This window comes from Colossoma macropomum, unplaced genomic scaffold (assembly GCF_904425465.1).
Source record: "Colossoma macropomum unplaced genomic scaffold, Colossoma_macropomum, whole genome shotgun sequence".
In the NCBI taxonomy this organism is placed as follows: Eukaryota; Metazoa; Chordata; class Actinopteri; order Characiformes; family Serrasalmidae; genus Colossoma; species Colossoma macropomum.
The window spans coordinates 1,048,373-1,061,789 of NW_023495878.1; the positions used below are offsets into that span (position 1 = coordinate 1,048,373).

A 13,417-nucleotide genomic window follows, 5' to 3' on the forward strand; every position below is an offset into this window, starting at 1 on the left:
AAGATCTTCTTAAACTGTATGTTTGTCTAAGCCAGGCTGTAAAATATAATGGAAGTTGACAGATTACACAACAAATAACCTGACAGTGTGTTGAAAGCTACACTATGTAAGTTTTGGGGATTAGGGGATTTGGAGACCTCGCTGGTGGAAAAGTGTAATTGCACTCAATGCGACATCGGTTGTGATTTGGACCCTTAGCAGATGAATGTGGTGATTATGAGTGAGTTGAAAGAATATCCAAATATAACACTGTCAAAACTTGGTGAAGGATGTGTCTTCCATAGATGTGAGTGAATTATCTACTACTGTTATCATATCTTCATCAGTACGGTAGCGTAACTGTTTTTTGTCCAGGTTTGGGGGTGGTTTTGGGCTGGAGGTTAGGGAACCAGCCTTGTGACCGGAAGGTCTCCGGTTCGATCCCCTGAGCTGACAGTACATGACTGAAGTGCCCCTGAACAAGGCACCTAACCCCCAACTGCTCCCTGGGGCTGCCCACCGCTCTGGGCAAGTGTGCTTACTGCCCCCAGTGTGTGTGTGTGCTCACTAGTGAGAATGTGGTGTTTCACTGCACTGACGGGTCAAATGCAGAGGTGAAATTTCCCTGTTGTGGGACTAATAAGGGTCATTCAATTTCCAATAATGTTGATCTTGCATTTGAGACATTTTTTTGTGTTTTTACATTTTTCTTTGTTAGGTCTCATGAATCTAGCCATTGTTCAAATATCTGTTAGGCCATTTTCTATGAAGTAAATAATCTGACCAGTCTTCTTCGGTTCCTTTAGTTCCTGGTCTGGAGAAGGCACAGGCAGAAGGAATTATAGGTAACGATACTCCTGAAAATGAAAAGAAAAACAAAAATTAGGTTAGGTTAGCCAATCTCATAATGTTTATAAGTAGTCCAGCTACTGAAGCACAGCCACACACAGGCAGGCACAGAAGGGACAGAACTACTAAAAAGCTTCACACATGGACACTTGGAGGCATGCAGAAATATTTGTCATTGTATCTGCAGCTGTGCAGTTTCACAAATTCAGCAGAATTCATACATTCCTTTGTGTTAAAGGCAAACTGTGCACACAGGAGGAGCGCAGATTCAGAACCACAGTGACTGTACAGTGTGTTGCAAAATATTAGAAGTGAAGGGTTATTATTCAGTTTTTAATCTGTTAAACTTAAGATGTCATTGCAGTTACTCGGTAACTACTATGAAAACTAATAATGGTGTAGTTATGAGAGTAAGGAACTGAAATTGACAGTTTAAAGTGTGGTAAACAAATAGATGTCAATATGTGTATTTAATGTGTGTTTGGTTTCATCAGCACATGCCTTGTTTAGCATATGATGAGTGTGTGTGCAACACCCCTGGCAATGCTCTGGTAATAAAAATTCCTTTCCAGTTCAGCAGCAGTGGCAACACACCACACACATCTCAAAGCACACATATCATATTCACATTTAACACTGACAATTCATATATACATGTCTTTTGTCTTTTGAATCTGGATTACAAATTACACTTACACAGCCAGTAATTTTACTGCAAATCACTATGTTCCTAAAGTGAACTTTCAAACTCAGACTTCATTATTTGTCAGCAGATCTTTAAAAAATTAAAAAAAACTGATGTTGCATGCATAAGCATTCAAGACCTTCAGACTAGTATTTGCTAGAACCACTTTTTGCTGCAATAACTGCTTTAATTCTGGTGGCACGTGTTTCTACCATAATTCTTCTTGGCAGATTAGCTCCAGGTTGTTCAGGTTGGTTGGATGACACTTGTGGACCGCAATTCTCCCTAGGATTGAGATCTGGATGTTGACATGACCATAGTACAACATTCACCTTTTTGCAGTTCAACCGCTCCTGTGTTGCTTTGGCCTTGTGCTTGATCATTGTCCTGGTGGCTTTAATTTTGGCTTCAGTTTTACATCAGAATGAAGCAGGTCCTGATGCATCTTCACTCCAGTCTCAGGCACTGAACTTAAACAAAGAGATTCTGGTTTCCCTCATAAGTCCCCTTCTTGCTCTGACATTGAGTTTTAAGGGAGGTATCTTTTTTCTGTCTTGTGCTTGTGTACAACTTTATCTCTGATTTCCTTAGGACCCTCCCTGGTCTTCAGTTACACAGCTTTGCTTGGGACTCATAGTCTGACCAATGGTATTTGAATTAAGAAGGTCTTTTAACCAGAAAAGGAGAACTTTTTAAATGATTCACAGAAAGACAATTGTAAGCCACCTGTGCCCTTGTTAGGACAACATCTTTCATCTGTGCAAATTTAGAGCTTCTGCAGCACAGAGGATGAATACTTACACAACAGTACTTTTCAGCTAAATCTGAAACTTTTAAGTTTCAGATTTAAAATCTGAATGACTTTTAAGGGGGTTGAATATTTTTATTATATATTAAGTAATCAAGTTTAATTCAGTCATCCTGACAACATGCCACCACCATGTCAGTGTCACTGCAGTACTGAGAATGATCCAGCAAGAAATAATACTTGCTCTGTGTTGGTCCTAACCATGGAAAAACAGGATAAAAGGGACTAACAACATATGCAGAGAGACAGAAGTACTACAATCTGTAATTATAGCGCTGCAAAGTGCATATGATATATGGTAGGTGGAGCTGATAACATGGACAATGAATGCAGAAACAAGAAGGTGTACTTAATGAAGTAGCCAGTCGGTGAATAGTACTATGCTGCAGTACTCACTTTATACCGCCAAAACCAAAATCAACTAACAGAACCTTGGAAAAGCAGCAGCAGCGATTCATTATAAATTCAATGATCATAAGAAATATGCTCATAAGTTGTGCTTTTACCAGAGACCTCACTCAGCACCAATACTGAACCAACAATCAGCTCAGTCAGTGACCCTGCACATAGCCTGGGTGTTTGTGTGTGTTCCATGCCTCCAGATGTAATCATGAAAAGGACCCAACCTTTCCCAGCAGCCCCTCGAACCACCGGGACTCAATCGGCCATCAAAGTTTGTGTGGGCGACAAGCCAAGGGGAAAGACAACATTGTTCCAAACCTGAAGACAAAGCCGCTCTTTCATAAAAAACACCACGGCTACCCGGCAGTGGATCAAAATCAATCACTATTGTTTAAAGGCAGAGAATTGCTCTTATCTGCATCCTGCAAAGTCACTGGGTGGTGATGAACATAAATGGTCTGAAGAAGCAAATGCAAATAGGCATTATCATCTTCAAAGAGCATCACTGAATGCCAGCCTTCCGTGGCCCTTCTGGCTGTTCAGAAAAAAATGCTGAGTAATTTTTTTGTAGCTACATTATGAGCCTGAGCTAACGGGCCCATTACTGTGATTATGTGCCATATGAAGTGTATATTTACCCCTTAAACAGTTACAGCAGTGAGGCCGTCTTGGTAAATATTACCTAAGAAGCTGACCTTTCTCATTAATTACAGAGAGAGTTGAGAGCTGGGACACTCTGTACTCTGCACAAGTCAGCCAAGCAAATGCTTAATTGGAAGAGTGCAACTGTTGGAAACACACAGTCTAAATGAAGGTCTTTCTTAATCAAAATTGATATATTAAATGCTAACTCATTCTTTTATAAATTTCTACTGCTGGAAACTGCTGGAAATGTAGTCACTGAAGAGTAGCTGTCTCCTATGGCTAACAGAGCTCCTAATAAACGAAGAATACCTGAAACGACTGATCAACTGGCCACACTGAGCACATCTTTCTCTGGCATGTTTACTCACCTGCCAAACGGCTATCCGTCAGAAACCGACAGACTCCACCCATGTCCAAAAAAGCTCCAACAAATGCTGGTATAATGTTGACCTGGGAAAAGATTTAACCCAGCTCAGTTGAGTTTTCGAAGATCTCCAACAGTCAGGGCTATAACTTTAAAATAACCTTTAAGTCTCTGTGACATTTTTGCCCATAATTCTGGCAGTGAACAATGTTTGCGCCTGGGCTATAATTGAGCCATATCAGGAGGGCTTCTAGGGCAACTTTTTCACTACTTGTATCAAAGACCAGCGGAGTTGAATGGTTTTATAAGCACAGACATGCATTGGCTTGGTTATGGTGGCATGTTAAAGACACACTGGCAGTTTTTTCGGCTTTTAATGGAGTTTAGGCTTTTTTTGGAGTCTGAGCTAAGGTCTCAGCATGAGGGAAAGCTCTCTCTGCACTGGGCTTGGGCCTCACTGCCTTCTATAAATATTTTTGCTTCTGAATCTCTTGGCCAGATCTGATTTCACATCCGTTTCTAACAACAACATGCAGGAAGAATCGCATGTTTCCACAGGCTATGTGTTATATTCACACAACATCTAAAGCTTTAATGTCAGCTTATACTACTGCCCAGCATTCTTCTATATGCTAGTGGGTAAAAGCAAAGTGAAGTGTATGAGCGGTCAGACTTACCCTCTGATAAGGCTGTGGATGGGCAAAGTTGATTTTTCGGAGGCAACTTTTTTCAGAGCCTTTCAGACATATCAGGACAGACCACTCCTGACCATCTGTATGTACAGAAAAAGATACATAAACAAAGAGCGAGAGAGAGAGAGAGAGAGAGAGAGAGAGAGAGAGAGAGAGAAAGAGAGAGAATGCCTTAATTAAGAGAGTCTGACCTGTGGCAGTCTAAGCTTTAAATGCCTGTTACTCCAAAACACAACATTGTGGAAGTGCAAATGTTTTGTGCCTCTAGAGAACAAGAGGTTAAAAATGAAAATTACAGCATGAAACCGAAATAACCTTTTATGGCCCTCAAAATGATGATAAAAGTAGATTATACAACCCCATAGCAACAGTCGAAGAAGAAATGATACAGAGAAAGAAAGAGAGCAAGAGAGAGAGAGATTTCATTTCAACCTATATTTACTAATAAAATAGGATACACAAAATCTTGCCTTCCTAAAGTAGAGCCATGAAAATGAAATGACTGCAGATGGTGAAAAAGAAAGAGATCTGTTGTTTCAAAACATCAAAGAAGGAGGGCAAATTCTTCATGCTTATAAATTTATTTTTTAATCCCCTAAATTAAAGCATGGGGCCTCACGTTCCTAATTAGCCTGCTGCAGCGAGCCTTTTATAGGAGAGTCAAGCCAAAGAGTGGGTCCCCCACAATCCAGCCCAAGCACCAATACCACAGAGCCAGTTTCCACTGCGAGACAGAGGCCAAGACATATTGTTAAAGTATCACGGAAAATCTCTTGGTTTCCAATCAATTTTGCAATTGGGACAACGTCGACCATTTGGATCAAGAAGCATGGGGAAATGTGCTATAGTGAGCAACAGGCAGGAGGATGTGTGAGAGAGAGGAAAAAAAAAACGAAATGAAACAGGGCCACATCTGGCAGTTATTGTGGTGGTCAGCAGAGCTGGAGGAAATGGGCTGGCGTGTGTCTGGCACTGAGGTCTGTGCACCGCCCCTTCCTGAATGGCAGGAAGCACTATGTAAAACCTAAGGGCATTATGGGAAATTGGTCCTCTATCCTGCCCTCCTAACAAATCCCAACAAAAAATCTACTTCATGTGGAAGCTATTTACATCTCTTTAACTCTAAGCCGCATATATTCAAAAATATACTTTATGACTATTATGTGTATTACACAAGAACAGCTCACAAATAAAGATAACACAAGTAATTAATGAACCAGAAAAAAACAAAGTGGTTTATGCAATTAAAAAGTGAAAAATATGTCGCTTGAAAAGATGCATAAGCCTGACATATACAGCATCAGTCAAAAGCTTGGACACACCTACTCATGAAAGAGTTTTCCTAAAAGTGAAAATACCAAAACTATGAAATAATATATATGGAATTGTGCAGTCATGACATCAGTTTCAATATTTTGCCCTAAAGTAGCTTTTGGTATTCTCTCTAGCACTTCAATGAGGAGCCACCTAGTTCTATGAGAAGCCACAGTCCTGAAGAACATCCACATATTCTGAGCATAAAACAGTTGTTCACATGATTTTTTTTTATTTGAGAATAAACTCATACGTAGGCATAAACTTTACTATTTATGCTGTAAGCATATATGTAGCAATATCGGCTTCAGATCAAAATGTCTTTTGATTTTGAACAAACATACCTTAAATTAAGAGTGTCCAAACATTTGATTGGTACTGAACAAGAACATGTCATGTGCAACAGCATAAAACAAAACAAATTTAATCAGCTGGGCCCGCCCACTTACTGCAAGACCAAAGACCTCCGTCTAGTACTTTAATCACAACAGAGATGTGACATGGACCATAGAGAATTTTATAAACTGACCATTATGCACAATTTGAATAGTTCCCTTCATAGAAGCAACAACTTAAAGTAGCCAATTTTGCAAGCTCAGTGACTGTAACAGAGAGACAAGCAGCCCTGTGTGCCACATGTTCATCCAAGATCTGGTTGGCAGTCTATTAGGGGCTGCACAATATGAAAATAATACCATATTGCTACATATTCAAAGTGTGATATACCCTGAGATATATTACAAACAGATCAATGAATCTTGATGTAATACGATTAATGGCTGGCTTCCATTTCTTTATTAAAATTATTTATGTCAGATGCTCATAACACGCAATAAAAAAATTTAATGACTGGTTAGAGGGCTCAGTAGACTACTACAGCCTGGGCCAATACTTTGATAATGATTCACAAACAATATATTATGCAGCCCAGTAGCATATTATGGACAGGGGAATGGAGAATTACAGTAGCCAAGGGCACTGTGAAACTCAGTGAAAGTCTATAAGAAACACAATGCAGTTCATGTGAAAGTAGTCTATTTACCATACTCCACTAGGGACTTTCTAGCAGTAGTATTAGTTTCTAATGAGGCAGAGGACACTGCACTTATAAAGCTTCATACAATAACAAAGCCCACACTTTGTAATTGTCTGGGTTAATGGCACAATTCTTTAATCTCAGTACTGTACAGGCTCAGTACTCACTGATTAATGAGTGTCTTTACCACTGCCAATGCATCACACACACGCCTTCTTTCAAACTGCAGCCAACACTACATCTCACACACACAGCAGACTATGCAGATCAGGGCAGTGTTTAAAGAGCATGGAGACACCACTCTTACTGCTGAGATATTTCCTCTGCTAGTCTCAGTGTTTACTGTTTAATGGTGTGTATGTGAGAGAGAGAGAGAGAGAGAGAGACAGAGAAAGAGAAAGAGGAAAGAGAGAGAAAGAGAGAGAAAGAGAGAGAGAGAGAAAGAGACAGAGAGAGAGAGAGAGAGAGAGAGAGAGAGAGAGAAAGAGAGAGAGAGAAAGAGACAGAGAGATGGAGAGGGTGAAAGAGAGAGAGAGAGAGAGAGAGAGAAAGAGAGTTTTATCTGTATCTGTAATCTTGCAGTAATATTCTCTGTGTCTTTTGCTGGTTAGGGGCTGTGCTTTGATCGGACCAGCCAGTTGTCTACAGGTCCACCCGTCAATCTGTCTGACAGGCAGCTGCGCGTGTGGGTTCACCCCTTACAATCCCAGGCTTATTACATACTAAGACTTATTATTTAGTATGTACAGGAACTTAAATGCAAACTGGCTGAGCTGTTAGGCTTTAGAAGTGTGTAATAAAACTTTGGTCATTTAAGGGATTAAACACACACCTTTGCATGTGTAAGCACAGAACACACACCATCTCTGTGCATGAGGTTTTATTCATACACTCACACATATTCTATTGAAGTGCCAGTACACCAGAATGACCATACTATAACAGTGCAAATTATCAGGACTTAACAGGACATGTCTATTTCTATTGAGTCCTTTGAAAAACATATTTTCACAAATATAAACATGCCATTAGTCCTATGGCATTTTAAAGCACCTACTGGCATTATTTCCTTCTGATATTACCAACACAAGAGTTCCAGCAGTGTATGTGAAAATGAATGGATGAGTGAGGCATCTAGTACAACCATTCTGGCAACCTAAACATTCATTCTCAAAGACTTAACATACAAAGAACAGAATAAAATCTCAAATATAGAGTAAAGAATCACACATTGATAAACATTGGATGTATTAAATGGGTTTGATTCAATGTGTCACAAAATATGAGTCGCTAATTTGGCTAACCAGTGATGTTATAGAATGTGTTGCTTGCAATGTTACTTGTTTTTGTAACGCTGTATGGAACGTTTGTTGCAAGAAACACACTTCATTTATCTAGTTTCATGAAAGTTTAACCCTGTAGAGCTAGCCTTTGAATGTAAGTTTTGTTGCATTATGATCAAACATAGAAAAAACTCAAATATTAATAATCACTATAATCAGTATGTGATTTAAAAAATAATCTATCCCAAACAATTATACATGTGAAAGTTTATGATGCATTAAATAGCTTCCTAAAGAATTATAATCAAATCATCGTGAGGTCAGATATTTAAACTCTTGTTACTCAATGATTCAAAGTAATAACACTCACTGATATGCTTGGATAACTTATTACTATCAGTCTGAGTAAAATATTAAGCAGCATATCAGGCCAAAGCTGGTCCTCTGTTCCATCACAATGACCTCTTCGCAGGATTTTATGACCCAGGGAGGAAGGGTGGAGGGGCTGGAAGACGGAAGAGGGGATTTTGCAGGCTGGTTGTGATCCTCAAGCAGGACAGCAACTAAGCAGGGATCAAAATGACCTAACCCACCTGCCCATTAACGAAACAACCAGGCCTCTCATAACCCCTATACCTCTCTCCTCACCCCATTCCACTGCATGCCCACACAGACTGTATGCCATTAACCTGTATTACAGAGCGAGACTGTGTGTGTGTATGTGTGTGTAAGAGAGCGAGCCATTAGAGGTCAACTAATCCAAATGAACCCATTCTCCTGTGACTCTTTCATCTTTACAAGTGTGTGTAAGCGTAATGTGTAGGCTACATATCCAGTGAACATCTGTTACCAAAACAAGCTCCTTACTTCCTTACTTCCTCTCTTTTCCAGTGTACTTAGCTATATACAATAAACTTGCATGATTTGCCCATTTTAGGGTGTGCTGTGTGTAACGAACTGTGCTGTTGTGGAAGCACATTTTAATTAATTAGTAATTACATGTAACATATATATATATATATATATGTATGTATATATACATATATATATAAATGATACATATACATATATAAAACTGAAATAAATTAGCTACTGTTCTGACGCATTCTTTACTAAATGTAATATTTAAAAATGAGAGATTAGATTACATTAAATCACAGTTATAAAACTGGACAGAAAAATCGCAATTAGATACACCCCCGACCTTCAGCCCTACACATGTCTGTATTAGCAAAGCAAACTAACGAAACATAAATGCATAGTATAGGTATTAATCATAAACAAAGATCAAAGAAGGAAAGAAGGAGCAATAATTATAACACTTACAAACGTTGCCCTACTAGTTGTTTGCTAAGCTACAATGGAATGCAATCAAATCCTGTGGCTGGCGGAATCATTCCATTCCCTAAAATATATAGCAGTTTACTGCTATCAGCATATCCTTGAAACTTGGGTGATTCCCTCTCTTTCCAGTTCTCTCCCCTTTATATTCACACACAAACCTCTGCCATCGTGTCTGATGCCCGCGTTTGTCTCAGCGTAGCGTCCCTGGTCCACACGGTAGCCTTGCTCCTGGAGAACCCTCTGATATAAGTGGACCTCTGTATTGGAGGCTACATGCTGACCTGTCAACACAATGACCTTCCCTGCACAACTCCTCTTAGACCTGTACACCTAAAAGAGAGGAGAGAGAGAGAGAGAGAGACAGAGAGAGAGAGACAGAGAGAGAGGGAGAGAGTGAAGTGTCATGAAAAGAATGCATGAAAGTGATGCAGAATCAGCATGAGTTTGACACACTCTTACATTTCAAGTCCTCGCTATCACATCTGTATAGCTTACATTTTATTTACTAGTCATAGTATTTAGCCAATAATTCAAAGTATTTAGTACACTGTAATAATAAGTTATAAGATTTATAACTCAATTACAGGCCTAGGGCTTAAGGGAGTTAAGTGGCTATTTGAACAGAAGAGTAAACCTGAATAACCTGGAACCAAACCAAACCAAACACACGCATGTATCACATGAAAGTACCTGTACTCATTTTATTAAAGTTCTACTTTATGCTGGGAAAGGGGTCAGGTAAAGAGGTCAGGGGGTATAGAGCCAAGTTTATACTCTGAGCGGGATTAAGACTTCAAACACCCAAGCCTGCAGCCAAGAGGAGGAGACTGAGGTGGCAGCTGTTACGTGAGTGTAGTGTGGGAGAGGAGTGATAGCAAACCAGGAATAACTCAAAATATGTCTGACAAATAACCAGTTTAATCCTTAAAAGTAATGTTACAGGGCTATTGTTGCTGTGTAACTACATATTCAACTTACATCACAGAAGTGTCCATAAGTAATTATACATCGATCAGCCATAACAATAAAATCCTTGTTTCTACATTTATTATCCATTTTATCAGCTCCACTTACCATATATGTGCATTCTGTAATTCTACTATTACAAATTGTAGTTCATCTGCCTCTCTGCATACTTTTTTAGCCTCTTTTTACAGTTTGTCAAAGGTTAGCGCCGCCACAGGACCACCACAGAGCAGGTATTACTGATAGCGAATAATTCTCAGTACTGCAGTGTTAGTGTGTGTTACATTATGAGTGGACCACACACAGCAGTGCTGCTGGACTGAGAATCGTCCACAAACCAAAAATATCTAGCCAAAAGTGTTCTGTGGCCACAAGGTAGGAGTGTCTAATGGAGTGGACAGTGAGTGGACACAGTGTTTAAAACTCCAGTAGCACTGCTCTGTCTGATCCGCTCGTACCAGCACAACACACACTAACACACCACCAGCACATCAGTATCACTGCAGTCCTGAGAATGATTCCCCACCCAAATAATAACTGCTCTGTGGTGGTCCCGACCACTGAACAGTGAATGGGGGCTAACAAAATCTATGTTCAAAACCCCATACTACTCTACTACACATACTATAGCAACGAACTGATGTCTTTTTGTGGTGTATTATTTTTGTTGCACTACTTAATATGGTAGTACGCAGATTTGGACGCAGCCACAGATGGACTAACCTAGCGTTAGGTTAGCTAACTACAGTCTGTAATTGTACTACAAAGTGCACCTATATGCTAAGCGGAGCTGATAAAATGGACAATGCGTGTAGAAAGAAGGAAGTGGTTTTAATGAAGAGGCCGGTGTATATTCGATTTGCATCACTGAACTGTCCAAATGTAATAATACAACTGAATAACCTACATAACCATAAGCATAACCTTGACCCTTTCATTTACTTGCCGTTAAAATGAGCTGGCTGACATACGCCAACTAACGCTAGCTAGCTGGGTAACTAGCTAGCCAGTAGCTAACTCACCCAGACTTTGCTGACCCTTGTAGCTAGCTTGTCTGCGGGGCTGCAGCTATATAACGTTACTAGTGGGACTATTGGAAAGAAATGTGAGTTTTCCACAAGTAAGCACGATATTACGCTGACGTTCGTGTGTCCTCCTCACGAAAATGGGACTTCGTTCTCGTCTGCAGAAAGTGAACCCGCTGGTTTACAACAAACACACGATAACGCTAGCGTTAACATGCTAGCTAATTAACTAACCGTTACGAGTAAATACATTAACAACTAATTTAACTTACCTCTCAAATAATCTCCAATTCGCTTACTAATTAACCTGACACCACTCCTGCTTCAAACATGCAAAATGCACTGCTTCAGAGACACCCAAATAACAACTTATTGTCGTTTTCACTCCAGCCGTGTCAGTATGGAACTGTGAATGACCCTAGCAAGCTAGTTAACTAGCTAACGTGGCTGGCTAAAACCACAAAGAAATAACTGGTAACGTTTTTTGACGTTAACGTTTCTAAGTCACGTCAAAATGAGTTGAAGTTGACTACGAGCTCCTGTTAATTCACCAGACTTATAAACGAACTGATTTTTACTGTCAATACTGGACAAAAATAGAGAGAATATTTAATATAAAAACTAAAACTATTCTTTCTTCATTTGTATCTGCTCGACTAACCGTTGGCTTGGGCTCTGGCTCGCGCTTGCGTTTCGGTTAAATTTTGAATTTAAACGGCTGCAGCCGTAAAGTTACTGTACTGCTCTACTCCAGAAAATCCCGGAACAGGGAATGATAATCCAGCAAAATAAAAAGTACAGCATCCTTCACGCTTTACCTCTATAATTTATGGTGTTATATTAAACATCCAGCAAAGCTTGAATGAAAATATAAAAATATAAGATATAAATTTCATAAAACATGGCTTAAAAACCACTGAGCAGACCTAGACTATCTGAGAACTGTATGGGCGTGGCTAATGAGCAGCTTGATTGACAACTATCTGTCCAAACACTCCTAGCCTTTTCCACCACTCATACAGAACTAAAATCATTATCCAGCTTTTATGTGAAAAAAGTCAGGGATGAACAAATGGATGGAAGGAATATTGTGTGAATAAAGGAACAAACAATGTTCGTGTGTGGATGAATGAACAGGCGCCGGGCAGCGACAGACAGGTGGTCTAGCTTCCTAGCTTTTGGTTATGCTAGGTTATCTCAATCTCGCTAAGACTCATTTTTTGAGGGCGAGGCAAGAGACGTCAGCCTCGTGATTGATAGGGGGAATGCTTGCAGAAGCCTTACCCAAGATTAGGACTGCCCAGTTTACACAGAGCGGAGAGAAATATGGTTAAATATATTGGTCACTTATTGGTCATTGGAACATTATTGAAAGTTGGCCCAAATTAATTTCACCCCTTGCCCCTACCACTTAGCCCTACCCCTCCATGTTGCAGGTTCACACCTAGAGGTAGGGTGTCCCAACGTTTGTTGAAATAGAGGGGTAGAGCGAAGTGTTAGGGCTACATAGCCCTCCAAACAGAGGTTTTTCAGAGGCAAACTCCAAAGAGAGTGTTATGTGAAAAAAAAGAAAAATTGTCAAGATGTTTGCGCAAATGACCAAAGAAACCCACAAATGTAAGAATTTTCTCTATTAAAAATGATGATAACCATTGTATTATCTTAGTTTAATGACATTTCAATGTATCATGGTCCATTTCTCAATAACAAGCATAAAAAACTACTAATAGTTGCTGATGTCTCGGAAGCTACCTAGCTAAATTCCCCATTCCACCTTAAATGGTGCAGCAATTCTGATGCATGAGGCCATTTAAAGTAGATCAGGAAAATTTGAACGAGAAGCTGGCGAATAGCTGACTTCAGCTTCATATCACCAAAGAATTAGGGGTGGCTAATAATAATTATCGCATCCTCCCTCTTTGAAGGTACACGATGCCCTAAATTTACCTAAAGACCAGCGGTGAGTTTGCTGAACTTTACCGTTCCTCTGCTATCACTGCAGACTGGCTGAGTTGCCTAGTAGCC

At 39.8% G+C, this 13,417-nt stretch overlaps 1 protein-coding gene across 2 annotated transcripts in view; it reads right to left on the minus strand.

Moving 5' to 3' along the window:
- Nucleotides 1-13,417, minus strand: part of cped1 (cadherin-like and PC-esterase domain containing 1) — an 88,070-nt gene that overhangs the window by 59,100 nt on the left and 15,553 nt on the right. For both annotated transcript variants that reach the window (XM_036563820.1, XM_036563819.1), the window contains exons 2-5: nt 9,560-9,731; nt 4,410-4,504; nt 3,737-3,818; nt 764-836 (exon numbers count right to left, since the gene is read on the minus strand). In XM_036563820.1, coding sequence (XP_036419713.1) covers nt 764-836; nt 3,737-3,818; nt 4,410-4,504; nt 9,560-9,731 — 422 coding nt within the window. The remainder of the gene's footprint in view (nt 1-763; nt 837-3,736; nt 3,819-4,409; nt 4,505-9,559; nt 9,732-13,417) is intronic.